The sequence below is a fragment of the Lepisosteus platostomus genome, chromosome 17, assembly GCF_059453375.1.
Source record: "Lepisosteus platostomus isolate fLepPlt1 chromosome 17, fLepPlt1.hap1, whole genome shotgun sequence".
Classification (NCBI taxonomy): domain Eukaryota; kingdom Metazoa; phylum Chordata; class Actinopteri; order Semionotiformes; family Lepisosteidae; genus Lepisosteus; species Lepisosteus platostomus.
In genome coordinates this window covers 25,768,864-25,783,600 of record NC_142627.1, presented here as the reverse complement: position 1 = coordinate 25,783,600, position 14,737 = coordinate 25,768,864, and the positions used below count along the sequence as shown (strand labels likewise).

Genomic DNA, 14,737 nt, shown 5'->3' with positions numbered 1-14,737 from the left:
GAGAAGAGATACTATTGATATATTTCAGATATGTGAATGAAAGCTATAAGATTATTTGTATAGGTTCCCAGCTGTAAAATGGATTTCAAATTAATCTTATGTTCTGTTATCAAGTATTAATAAATTGAATTGTAACTGTAAATGAAAATGCCCTAGAATTAAGTATGTCCTTGTGGTATCGGTGTCATATAATGTAAGAGATTCTGTTATGACTGATGGAAGTGAATATATTATTCCTTGTTGATCCTTTAATAAAACTTGGAAAGTAATTTATGGATAAGGTGTCAGCTTTGTTGCCAGAATTCTAATATTTCAGAATTACTGTTTTGCACTGTCCTTGGACTTCTGCATCTTCTCTGAGTTTAGTTTGTGTTTTACAAACATGCTTCTTGCATGCATTATGAAATTCATTATTGCCTGTAGCCTCCTATGTCCAATAAATCACAATTATTGTGTGTAGGAAAGGCCATTGATAGTGGTTAATTTAACTATGCAGCTTTGTCAGACCATTCATAACGTGTAAGGTGAAGAAATGGCTACATCTGTAGCTGTGCTATGTTGTATTTCTTTACATGAAAGGGAGTGGGGCAGGAGCTGAGAGCTGTAACAGGAGTGCTTGGTCTTGAAATGTAGTCAGAAAATCCATCTTTTGGAAACTGGAAACATAAGACGGAAGCTCCGAAATGGTTTTAAAGCCCATTTCTTATTACAATAAAATAGGGAAATTTAAAAGTTATTCTTATTCCAATAATCTTACTGCTTTCAGGTAACATATTAATGTAATTGTAGCCTTTAAAGTGCAGAAAACATTTGTAACAGTAAATGTTTCAGTTTTTCGTATGAATTTAATGTTCATTACAGAGATATTGGTATTGTGATTATAACATCAAACAGATTAAGATTTTAAAGTTTTAAAAGATACTTATTTCTAAAATAATTCAATGTTTTAAGTACAGTATCTTTATTTCTAAGGTTGTCCAAACATGTTTGTCAGGTTCCTTTAACAGTTTCAGAAACGAGAAAAGGTAAAAACAGAAAATGGTTTTGTATAATGAATCGTACTCAAATTAACTGTTTTTTCATTGTTTTTGTGTTTTTGGTAATAATACTTCTAAGTACCATTTTCTTGCTTTGAAAGGAGCCCACAGTTTCAGTTTCTCAATATTTATCTAATATTGTTTCAGAGTATTGTAATCGATGGAAAAGAACGAGGTGTCGTGCAGCATTGGTTTAATGTATTTAGAAGTTACATAATGAATAGGCATCAGTATGTCGCATTGATTTTGGGTCAGTTTCACTCCGCTGGTATACGTTTTAATGTTACAGTTTAAATGGCTGAGTGGTCATGTCCACCTAATTGTAAACCTGTCTTTAATGTTTCTGTATTCCATTAGTGAGATGTCATAGAACTACTCTATTTTTGGATAGAAAATGTGAAGTGTGTCTCCTACATTTTTTTATTATTAACCTCATTAAGCAGTTCCAGATATCCTTTGTTCTCTTGCGTACTGGTATATGAAGCAACCTACAGAGTTTATGAAGCTTTCTTTGAAGTTTGACATAAATAGGTGAAAACCTTGTGATTCCTCTGTGTTTTTATATGTAATGGCTGAAGTGTGTGAAAACATTTAATTTATATTTATGCTCTCTGTTTTGCAGTGCCTTTGTTCCTCTCAATGTACCAGCTAATCAAAACTCGACTCAGTGGGAGAAAGTTACTTACTTGTTTGAGGAGCTTGGCAGCAGTCGTAAGTAAACTTAATTGATATTTTTAATTTATTCAGTATTGGTCATGAGACTTTTCTAACCTGGGATTATATACTTCAACATATATGTTTTCATTATTGTTTACAAGTGGGGAATGAGCAGATGAGTAGCTCACAAAATTTAAACAAGTACCATGTAAATTATATTATCACAGCACAGATATAAAAAGCTTTGGCATGGAGTCCAGTTTTCTTTACTGAAAGGTTAAAATATTAATTGATCCTTTAATTTAATCAGTGTAATGTTTTTGACAATGTATTGCGACAGCCCTGGGAGTTTGGGTGTTGTGGCAACTGATCTTTTTGTAGATAGATAACAGAAAATACTGTTGACAATATTGCAGCCGTAAGTTTACTGAGCTAATTACCCCAGAGCCAAACCCAAGTTTGACACGTAAGCTTTTCATGACTTACCAATTTCTTCAGTTCCTTTCAAATACCTTCTAGTGTATTGTGCACCTCGGCCCAGGAGAAACTATTTCGTTCTCTCTTGTACATCTGTGCAGAATGACAATAAACAATATGAACTGAGCTGAACTAACAATTATCACCGGGCAGCCAAACTGCTAACAGACTTCACAGACCCAGTTCCCATCACACAATTCCACACAGGGTCTTTTTCTTCCTCTGTTTTTCCTCTTCTTTTCCTTTTGGCTTCCACGTTTTAAAGCATCACCAAAGAGAGGGCGGGGAGTCCAATCCCCACAGCTTTTTGCCTGAACCTTTCCAGGCTCACATTATGTTTGCTATTTCCAAAACACATCTTCTCTGAAGTCGGCAAATGCAGTAAAAGGATATCCAAAGGTGTATCTCTTGTCGTGGAAATTTAACTATCAAGGAAGCCACAAGAGAGAGTTCTCACCTGAGTAAGGTCTTTATTTCAATATTGCAATATTGGGAGCCCTGCTGCCACTTCGCAAAGTGCAACCAGAGACTCAATTTGTTACAAGCAGTACAGGGTTTTTATAAGACATTGCGCTGTAAAAAAGTTCAGCACTTGGTCCCTTCTAAAACTTCCCCTTTCTCTAAGAGAAAACAGATTACATCATAGAGCGAGAGAAGAAAAACTAGATTTGTTATTCAAAGCTTATCAGTTACTTTCAGCTAATTCTAATGACCCAGACAGCATATATTGTTTTGGTACATTGTCTTCTAAACTAACCTAAACAGTGTACTTTGTTGACGAACTGTTTTCTAAAATTCTGCACGTACTGTAGCATAGCAGTTATATCCTTGAAATATTATCTAAAAGCACCAATATATTTGTTTGTAAAGCTCTCTACATTTTTAAGAATCAATTAACTCATTAGATTTCCACTACACTCTGATATGGCAATGTTGTTATGCTTTTCATCCCAATAGATCCTAAATATCCCAAAATAGGTCCCACTTCATCCACTTGTGCAGTACCCACTTGGGTGACATGCAACATCTATTATGTGCCAAAACGTTTTTAACTAAATAGTTTGACCCTCAATGAAAAACAAACATCATATAGCACAGTGAGTTATGAATTGAATTATGTCTGACTTAAAAAAAATCTAATAATGTTATACTGTAATCATACAAAATGGTCAGTGTGTTGCCTGCAAGAGATGGATATACAAAGTACTAATTACAGAGGTGGGTGTAAATAAATGTGACTTTTGTGTTTTCTGGACTAAAATGTATAAGACCTTTGTTCTGAGCAGAGCTATTAAGATAACTTTCTAACGTATTTCAAGCAAAAGATTTATCCAGTGTATAAATATTTCTTTTATGGGATGCTTATTTTTCCTATTTCGCCAGGGATTTGAAAAATGTTGGAGGGAACTGTATACTGTATTGTACAATATATAATAAAGAAATGTGACTACCCAGCATTTGGAGAATTTGATTAATTAATTCATTGGTAAATGAATTAAGCAAGGCCAGATCATACAAGCCTAAAGTGGAATTTCGCTGTGATAGTTAATAACCATGTAGTTAGCACATTGTTTTAATGTCTCATCCAGAGGATGGAACTTCCTGCAGGACATTGTCCTTTGTCGTCTTAATGGGGCTTTGTGTCCAGATTAGAGTGCCACCTACTAGTCCATAAACACCACTTACAGCAGCACCCTGGTTGTCCTTTGGAAGTCTACTGTCTCAGTACTCACCAGGCCCAGTCTTGGTTAGTTTATGAAATACGACAGAATCGGGCTACAGAGTGAAAATACTGAGGCAGCATGGTGCCTTTTAAGGGCCTCCATAAACCCCATGAGCATATACTATGTAAAATAGTTACCTGTTGCTCAGGAAGGCCTTTGGGTTTCAGATTAAAATGGTCCTCTCTAGTTAAATTTGTAGTGATAAATAATTCTCAAAAACTCTTCATGTAAAATGGCCTCTGGGTACTCGCCTACACTAAAATTTTTCTGTGACTAGTAAATGTCATCTGTTGATAAAGGTGTTACATTTAAAATGTGATTATCTGGAATGAGCCAGATACAAAGTGTAAGAACTTCACAAAAATGACAAACTTTCTTGCTGTTTTTTCCTATGTTCTATTGTAAGATAAGTTATATATGCTGGTTCATTTCTTGTTAAATTGTCTGTTCAGTTTTGTTTCCACTTGGTATTGGCACATTAACACTGTCAATGTCAGAACAGCTCATCTTGCTCTAGGGACTTGGTCATCAGCTTCATCTGCTTCTCCCTGTGAGTCATCTGTACTGTCATTTGTTTCCCTGGAGCTGAAGTCTAGTGGTGGGATAACTTCAGATTCCGATGTGTCCTGCTGATGGACTCTGTCTCTGGGGTCTGTGAGAAGACCCAGTACTGTCCTCAGGCCCCTGTGTCTGTATCTGAGCTTCACTCTCGTCTACCAGAGGTGCACCTGGCTTGCACAGTGGCCATACCAATCCATGGCCTGCGAGGGAATTGCCAGATTGCTGAGCATGTTGGTGTCTTGCTATCATATGTGAAGATTGTAAAGATATATGTAAATAAAAAAGCTGCAAAGAATAATTGCTTGAAGGACCTTAAAGATGAAGGTATTGTTTCTGAATCATGTGAAGCACTGTTATTGCATACAGACGGCGTCCATTAAACTACATGTGTGGCTTGCCAAAGTCATTTTATGCACCTGAACCTGACTTAGGTTTTGCATTGCAAAGGAAGTGAATACGTACGCAATTAAAATTTTAGCTTTTGTTTTTTCTTTGATGTTACTTTTTAATGACATGGGTTTGACCCACAAAAATGTTCAGTTTGAGCATTCAGGATTTGATTGAAAGTATTCACTTGTAAACATTTTTTACAATTCTACAAAATGAGATCATTGGAATGAAGTGAATACCTTTGGCAATGCATTAGGTTTGTTTTTTCACTTAGATTGGCAGGTATCGTGCCTTTAATTAAATAAACAAAACTTTTCTTCTCAATCTCAGTCTTGCTTGTCTAGTAAAAAACTAAACAAAGCTGATGCTCTTGTAAGGTGGGTTGTTTTTTTGTGTTTGTGATAAACACGCTTTTTCGAATTGAATATAACTCGCCAAGCATAGCTTTTCTCTATTCTTAAGAAAATAGCACTTTTTTTGTTTTCAATGTTTTTTTTCCAGCCTTTTACTTTGGTTTCTTTTTATGGAACGATGTGTGTCTGATTTTTAGTAGTAATGATGATTCAAAAGACATTTGTGGATAATTATGAAGAAATTTTATATTTTCGGAGCTCAGTGACTCTGTACAGGAAAGCAGATTCACTACTGTGTGTTAATATTGTTCCAGCCCATAGTTTTTGTAATTGTGTGACATATTTCATTATTAAACTATTCATCAGTGAAAACCGATTAATCACGGTTCAGGCAGAGGATGCCAAAACATATATGTGCAAGTCAAGAACTATTTTTAAAAGGAGCAGTATTAAACTAAATATATAGTACCATTTCAGATGAAAGGTGCCTGTATTCGTTTACAAGTGTGTTGTGTACCAACATTTCTTACCAGATTTATTGGTTATTTAGCATAATTAGTTTTTGTTAAGTCAAATGATGTTAAATCTAGAAAGAAAGATATTGCGTGTATGCTTCACAGCAATAGCCTACTGCCTGAGGTTTTAGGTCTCCCTCTATCCAGGTATGAAATTGATGCCTTCAGGTCATTAACCAGTATATCTATGGAGCCAGTTGGTCCTTCTTTGATGTATTGTGTACCTTGAGCATTCCAATGCATTTCCATTCCCAGTCTGAGTCCATTGTCTGTTTATAAGTAGAGTGGACCATCTTGGAGGAATTAAAATTTTCCAATTATTGCAAATGCCTTTTTGTTTTTTTTAGGAAGATTACATTTAGATTTTTGCACTGGACAAAAACTTCCATCTGGTATTTCTTCTTAGAAATAGTGTGAGGTGAAGAGTCATGCAGAATGAATCTTTAAATGAGTGCCACTATATTTTATTGCAGTGACAAGATATTTCTGTTTAATTATGCAACTAAGGCTAGGCACTAAACGCAGTCATGCATGGACTTTGCCTTTGAATTGTGGGCAGTATAATGAGAAATTTCTTATTAAAAAAATAAAAGGGGGGAATATATTCTTGAATATAATCTATTTCTGTACTCCATATCTTATTTGTCCTGGTATGTTTAATAATAACAAAGGATGAAGGGCAAGTCCCCAACAGAGTGTCCATTGATCTATAATAAATTGACATGAATATCTTTAGCAGAATTGTTCAGTCATGCACACATCAAAATTGTCTGGCTTTGCATGGAATTACAATACCTTTAAGTGGTTCTGTCTCATCCCGGACAATATATTTAGACCATATTTTAATCATTCATGCATGTGGCTTACAGTTAATTCCTTCTTTTATTATTTCTTTTGAGATATTGTTTTCAGGGAGTAGCTAGAGTAATTTTTTTTTGCTCTCTCTATGTATAAAACAATATGAAAGATCATAACTTTCCATATTGTAGACAGCTGAGTGACCAGATCAACCCCTAATACAAAGCTTCTGAGTATTAGGGCACAGTTTGCTTGAGCTTTAAGAGAATCATGCAGCTGAAGATAAAGCAGTCCTCATGCCTTTTGAAACAGCTGGATCTTGAAGGATGGGTTTCTGCTGCTGAAAGTAAGCAATGACTGAAATAAGACAGTATTCTCTATCGTCCAAATACCAGAAATTCTTCTCAAAGAAATGACCACCAAGGTAGCTTGTGATAGTCCTCTTGTTGTCATAGATGGTTAACAAGGACTGCAAGGCTCTGAAACCACAATCAGCATGTCCTGTAGAAGAAAAACCTGAACGTCTTTGTTTGCTAGTTTACATTTTATTACATTTTATTCTTGAACAAGAAAAGGTTTTGTGTTGCAATTTATAAAAACATAAATAAAGATATATGTGGATTTAAAGATTCTGGAATGGATTTCAAAGTTTAATTGAGCTTTTTTTTCCCCATCTACCTCTAAGGTTGACAGGTTTGACCTCAATCCTCTGTTTCAGTAGCAGTAGGTGCCCTGTTATTGTAATCACTGGCAGGGGATGTGCATGTTTGCTGCCCAGTATTCACAGGACATGCCTTTAATTATATGATGCTTATGTTGTTTTTGTAATTTCCTTTTTAAACAATGTATGTCTTTGATTCAAAACGATATCCTGAAAAACGTTTTTCTTTACCTGTTTCTGCGTCATCACCATATCTCTGTCATTGCTGACATTGAAGGCCACATTATAGTGTTCTCAGGGAGTGATCTGCTCTTGTGCAGATAGCCTGAGTACCACACACTGGGCTTAAAGCCACCAGTCAGGTTCATGATAGGTGGCTTTCAGCCTTGTCTCAGTGGCTTTTGGAAGACAAACGTGAGGGTAGGTGTGTGTGTCCTTGATTGCCTGTCAGTCAAGGACTCTTGGCTTTACTACTGACAGATGACATGGTGACATTTTCATAATCTACACCTGCACTTTTCCTCACTAACGCTTTGCAAAATCATAAAACAGTAATCTCAGTATGGATTCCGTCAACCTTAGCTGTGGCACGTAATGGACAGATGAGATGTTTATGGGCTGGTTTTAAAATTTCTTATTAAATCACTTACAGTGGGCTGCATAAGTATTGGAACCCTTGATAAAGATGAACAGAAAAACCAATATAAAATAAACAGCGGTGATAATGAGCTATATTTTATGTCATCCAAATTGGGAAAACTACAAGTTTCTAATAAAATTATTTAAGAACAAATGTTTTTAAATTGGTAATACCATTTAATCAAGGGTGCCAATCATTCTTGAGACCACTGTGTTTTGATTTGTGTCCAGCTGTGTTTTCATACAGAAATCCTGGTTCACGGTATGTAATAAATGAAGGAAATATTCACTGCTGATAGAATCCTAGTTTCAGAAGGTTCAGATTAGAGTTTTGAATATTTCATACATGAAAATTAAAGAACATCACACAAGATATCTCAGAATCTAAATAGTTTTAAATACAGTTGATTATGATAGATTGTGTATTATAAGTTAAGTATTGAAAAAAGTTAGTTTTTTTCTTTTTCAGAAAGGTTTTTTTCTCTGTGTAGCTTAGTGCTATGTATACTGCAGTTCAAACACACATCTCAGATGCCTTTTACCATTTTGCTTTGCAGATGGCTTGGCTGCCCTGTCCTTCTCCATTAGCTCCTTGACCTTGATTGGAATGCTGGCAGTGATCACATACACGGTAAGTAGGAAAAGGACCAGTGGTTGCTACCACTTCATTAACATTGATTTCCATGTACTCAGGAGAACTATGACAGTACAAATTGACCTGTGTGTTGGCAATGGAAGTTTTGACATTTGGCTGGTCATTTCTTAAAGGCACAGTACTTTCATGTTCTGGGAAGTGTCACTGCAAACAGGCTTTGAGTGAATGTTTTGTAACTATACCACTTGTCTGAGTAAATGTAGCAGCACAAATAACTTGTTGAAATTATTTTTAGCTTAAATGCTCTGGGCCCTGTGCGTCAGTCCTTGACACCTTTCAGTCATACCATGGAAAAAACAGAATTTAAGAACCATTGAGCGATTCTTTAGAGTATTTTGCTGAAGCATAACTTACCATATCTATTATATCGTTAGAATGTGTGACTTTCAAGTGCATAAGCATGGCCCAACTCTTCTTATTTTCTGTATGTCTACCAACCTAATGAGTGAAAATTCTAATAATCCTTGCCTGTATTTTGATTCCTGCTCCCTTCTGTAGCTGCCTGTTTTAAGTAAGAAAAACTAACTGTGCTGTAACCCTGGTTAATGTCATAGATTTTTCACAGCTGCTCTCATGGTAACTAGGCTGTAAAGTGCTTCAGGGCTTTAGTACCACAGTGGAGCTAGGCAAAACAACAGTTTGGATAAACAAAGGAAAAAAATAAAAATAACTTTTCTGCGAGTTTCTTTCTATTAAAACATGAAGCCAGAAACCCTGACATCTCCCTAGAGCTGTCAAAAGGAATTACAGTAAGTTACGTCTTAAGTGTCCCACACGGTCTCTGAAGCTGGAGCCGTTGTGCATAGTCCATGAACAAATCTCAAATCGGTGCCAGAAGTCAAAAATGTTTTCATATTCTTTTGTAGTTTACTTTGTATCAAGTTTTCCGTTTTTGGTGTGGTCTGGTAATTGTCAAGGCCATCGGTGTCTGTACAAAAAATGTATTTTTTTTACCTGCTATAGATTGTTTAGGATTGAGCACATAAGTTATAATTTCAAGTCTTATTACTTTGCCTCATTAACCTAATGGAGTCAAAGTGACTAGTTCCTTATGTGGTGATAACAAAAGAGCTGTACAGTATGTGCTAATTTATCATAGACTCTTGTCCAAAGCTGACCACTTAGAATTAATTCAAAAACATAACAATACCGTTTACTGCTTCTGAAAAGGAACAAATGTTTTAGTCTGACGTTTCCAACATCCAATGGACGGCTGTTAAGATTTATAATTTAAGTGCAGTTTGAAAATAAATGTGTTGTCCTAAAAGTATCAAAATACAAATCCTCACAGTGACTAGAACTTCTCTTAATTGAGCTCTGTTCTAATCTGTATAAACAGTTTCAGTTTCTGGGCAGTTTTAAGTAAATGTCTGTAGTATGACATTCATTGCTGTTTTGAAGTAATCATTAAAAGGTGGAGTGCAGCTACCCTTTCTAGGATGCATTGTTATATTGGAAATTTCATTTTTGACACCTATTTTGTTTTACAGTTAGATCTTCAGCTAGTATTTTTCTCCATCCCCTGATTATTCCCCATTAGTCCAAGTACAGTTACAGACACAAATTTTGGCAGCTTTCATTTTAGTACAGTGTTATTTATTCATTGTGTCTAACAATGTTGCAAATTGTATTTCAGTGGTCCTTTGAAAGTATAGTTAATACTTTGCTAGCTAAATTTATTAGTGAACGATATTAAAAATGAAAGGTGCTCACGCTGTCTTCTGTAACTATACTATGTGGTGGTATCATCACATTTGGCATACTGTTTCCAACAAAAAGCAAGCAATTTATGTTTAATAAATTTGCTGCACTGCAAAAACATAATTTAAAATGCATTTTGTGATGCTGCTTTAAATTGCTTTTTAAGTAGCTTCTCATTTTCATCCCCAAATAAATGTATGGTAATTTACCATTGACTAAAATACTATAGTGTATTTTCATAGCAAATATTATGCATTCTGTTTAAACACAAACATTTTAATATAGTACAGATTTGCTACTGTTTGTGGCTTGACGTAAAGGAAATGAGTAACAAATAGCATTTCTACAATGCTAATATAAATTAGAATATATGTGTATATGATATTTCCAGTATGTAGAGTGTGCATATATAGAAACACAAACCATCTACCCCTTGAAGAAAAGGACATACAGAATGAGTTTACCACAGGGGAAACAGAAACTCTGATCCCCCTTCATGTGTTGTGGGAACTGCAGAACTAATCAAATGCGCTCAAGCTGGTCAAAAGATAAAAAATGCTTTGAAACACAAGCAAACATTTTCTTCTCTGAAGGACCCTGAAGTGCTAAAATAAAATATGCGGAGTTATCACACACATTGAGGAGACTAGCAGAACTGTGAAATAACTGATAGACTAAAAAGCATACTAATACAGTAGCCCTGTCTGTGGATGGCACTGTACTTGCATTTCAATCTAAATTGAGAACCATGAGGTGATATTTGATCCAAGCTTGATGTTTGCCCCACATGTGCAAAAACATCATGCTTCCACCTCAGAAATATTGCTAGACTATGTCCTATGTTGTTGCTTACTGTTGGTGAAAAGCTGGTCAACACATTCGTCCTTTCTCGACTCAATTACCAAAGGTATGTTTCAGAATATTTAGAAATCCAGATTCTTATTTTGAATTACAATATATCAGACCAATTCATGAGGTGTGAAAATAAATCACCCAAAACATAACCATCCTTGAAGAAAGGTTAAGCCTTCATCCAATTGAACCTACAACCTAAAACACTGCCTAAAAATCAAGATACACTTCTAAAACATATTCCTACTATACAGATCACAAATTGCGTTTCATTTGTAACACTTCCCATAAGAACAAAAAGGCTGTTCTCTGTTTGAAAACCATGAATTCCAAGAGTGCAATCTTTATATATAATGTGTTTTACCCCTGGCCTGAAGGTTTAATAGACCAGGGCTGTGTAATTCACTCTGAATCTCTGGAGTATGATTTAAAAAGCTCCTTGCAAGGGATGTTGAGTAGGGCTCATGGCTTTGCCCCATGTGCTGCACTTTCAAATCTTCAGCTGTAAGATGCTGATGCAGAAAGAAAAGGTGAAGAGATTAGTTTTCAGGACTTTAATACAACAGCTATAATTTGGTTTTAGAGGCCGAAGATCTAACGTATTGTTTAGGAAATGTTGTACAATTGTTTACAAAAAAGGAAACTTTTCCATAGTTTTATCACATTCTTTTCAGTAGTACAACGCAATGGCATTTAACAAATGGTTTTTCAGATCAACTTATTATTCATCTTGGTGCCATACTGCTGTTTAATTTAAAGCAGCATTGTATGGATTACTAGAAAGAGCTTTGGTGGTTTGTTTATACAGTAGCTCCTCAAAGTTGACTTTGGCCCCTGAAACCTTACTAATTGTGTCACATATCAGTGGGGTCTTCATTTAAGATGCAATGATCTGTGGTATGCACTGAGACCAGGATCCTCGAAAGAAGTCAGGGTATCAACTTAGTCAACATGGCTAAGCTTGTTGGATAGCTTGTTCTAGATCCACACAACACTTTGTGCTTTTTTTCTTAAAACTAAAAAGATGCAATCCACTTTTAGCCTGTCAGTATAGAGTGTACCTTTAAGCCCAGTGATGTCTAATATGATGTTCACTGGACTGATTCTATGATTCTATGTACATAAAAATTGTGATGCACTGTACATTTTTAACATAGCATCCCTCGATTTAAATTCTATGCTTTTTAGCTATAGATTCTTACAGTCTTTTTTATTGCTTCCTCATATTGTCCAGAAGTCATATTGTTCTCGAGTTTCGTATCAAGTTCATTTTTATTAGTGATGTAGTGATGTGAGGGTTTTAATTTACTGTGGCAATCAGAAATGGTAGTGGTAAATGGATACTTGACAACTTTTAGGACTTAATCAAACAAAATTGATGGACTCAAACACAGATTCTAAATGTAAATATATTGATATAGCACCAAAAAGCATCAGAAATAGATAATATGTAATAACTAATCTGCTGTAATACAAAACTGATCATTCACTTAGGGATTACAAGAATTGTTAACTTCAGAGTTGGAATACATCCACTATAAAAATATGGTTTACCCACGTAGGTTTTATTTGTCTGCTATAATTACACCACATTCATTATCTCAGATACAAGCTAATGCATATTAACGATCATGAAATAAACATCAAAAATGTGTTTGGAATAATAGTTTATCGTTAGAGTATTATAAAAAAAATAAAGAAGTTCTATACTCAAAGATCCTTTGGCCATCAGAGAAGACGGAGCTGGCTGGATTAATGGTCCGGCTTGGCAGCTGCTTGCCTAATGTTGGGCCTCAGCATCTAGCGCTAATGCTCCGGCTGTGTCTGTGCACAGCTGTTTTCTTGGGTGCAGCTGCAGGTTAGATAAATGGCAAAACTCAGTTTCGTCCCAGCCATAGCTTGGACGTGAATATGCTCTGATATTCAGGATTTTCACAAAGAGACCAGCTGTCTTTATTTTGTTGATCAGGTGAAAAGAACTGTGAGTTCGCAAGCACAAGATTTCTTCTATTGCAGAATATGTGGGGCAGAAATCCTTAATTATGAATAGAATATGTCTTGATGCTACAGTGACTTGTAATACTAACTTAAATATCTGTGTATACCATGTGTTTGCCCAGAATTGTATCAAATTCCTTTTTGAATTTCATTAGCTTATGCTGCAGTGCTTGTTAAACCATTTAGATCATTAATATAAATAAGCAAGAGCACAAGACCTAATACAGATCTTTGTCATACTACATTGATTATATCACCAGTTCAATATATACTTCTTATCTGTACTCAGTTTTCTGTTCTTTTAACTATTTCTGAATTTAAACTCACCTATCCCCAAATGCTTACTGGTTGTAATTTGAAATATAATTTTTCAATAAAACCATTCTGAAAATTATAAATATATCATATGGTATACTCCATCAGTGTCTGTTATTGTTATTTAAAGAATTTTTAAAAACTTATTTAACTTGCATTGACTATTACATAAAGTTACAAATCAGAGGCTATTGATGCTACTAACCTGTTTGGTAGTTCATGCAACTGAGTTCATACTACCTCTCTGTGTTTTGCAATGACCTAAGAATCAACATCTCTTGTTTTCTCACAATTAACTGTACTAACACTATTTAGTACTTTCTGATACCTGAGGCATGTTGGTTTCTTTATTGAAAAGTTCCTGCATGAATAACTCATTTATTTATGACCCATTACACTTTTCCAGATTTTTCCCACTACCCCATTTTACAGGTGACTACTTCCAATAATGATTGTAGAGGGTTGTGAGGGGTTCATTTTAGAAGGGTGCATTAAGGGTTGTTTTAAGAATAAACCTTGAAAAACAACCTTGGACATATAACAGTCATTATTTGTCATTTCCTCTTAAAAAGACCTCTGTACCATAGTATGATGTGGATACTTAATTACAAAACTGTAGTTTTGGTAGAATTGTTTTATTTTTAATACCAGTTTATAATAAATTTCCATTGTCTGTTCTAATTAAAAACATTGGACTGGAGTAATGGTGATCAGCACACCTGGTTTGCTTCATCTTCCTGTATATCAAAGCAGGATGTCTCTGAGAAGCCACTAAGGATAAGTACATGAGAGCCAAGCCAAGCTCTACATTCTTAACTTTTATGGTAGAGATTTGATCACTTGTAGTTAATGCCATTAGAAAACTTTTCTTTAAGATTTGTTGCAAAGAAAATAATTAAAATAGGCTTGGGCATACATCAGCTTGTCCATTAGCTCTGAGGAGTATAACTGGTTTATGCACTTACACTAGATGTGTTTCTAATGAAAATTGTCACTACAAAGTATGCATTTAAGCATACTTTAAATAACAGCTTCCTTCCTGCTGCAGGCCTCAACACAATACCCACATTCAATTACTTTCAAATTCTGCTAAAATCCAGAATATATGCAGCAAAAAAATGTGCCAGTCTTTCTTAATGTTATTAAAAGCTTTATCAGTTTTTTTGTTGCAAAATGTTTTTTAGAAAATAAACTAATACCTATCATAATAATCTTTGTTCGAAAAACATTACATTGTATTTTTCAGATTGGCATATATTTTAGAAGCTCTTTTGATGTGTGTAAGACTATAAAATAAATGGCTTAAGGTACAAAGAAAAAATGCTTATGACAGAAGCGATAGAACATTGATGAATAATTCATGTCTTTTTCCTTTCTTGGTTACATTTTAAAATATGTCAGGAC

The 14,737-nt window shown here is 35.0% G+C and overlaps 1 protein-coding gene across 1 annotated transcript in view; it reads left to right on the top strand.

The window, feature by feature from the left end:
• lmbrd1 (LMBR1 domain containing 1) overlaps window positions 1-14,737 on the top strand; it is a 91,291-nt gene that overhangs the window by 30,612 nt on the left and 45,942 nt on the right. The window contains exons 6-7 of the mRNA XM_088609778.1: window positions 1,660-1,748; window positions 8,370-8,443. Coding sequence (XP_088465904.1) covers window positions 1,660-1,748; window positions 8,370-8,443 — 163 coding nt within the window. The remainder of the gene's footprint in view (window positions 1-1,659; window positions 1,749-8,369; window positions 8,444-14,737) is intronic.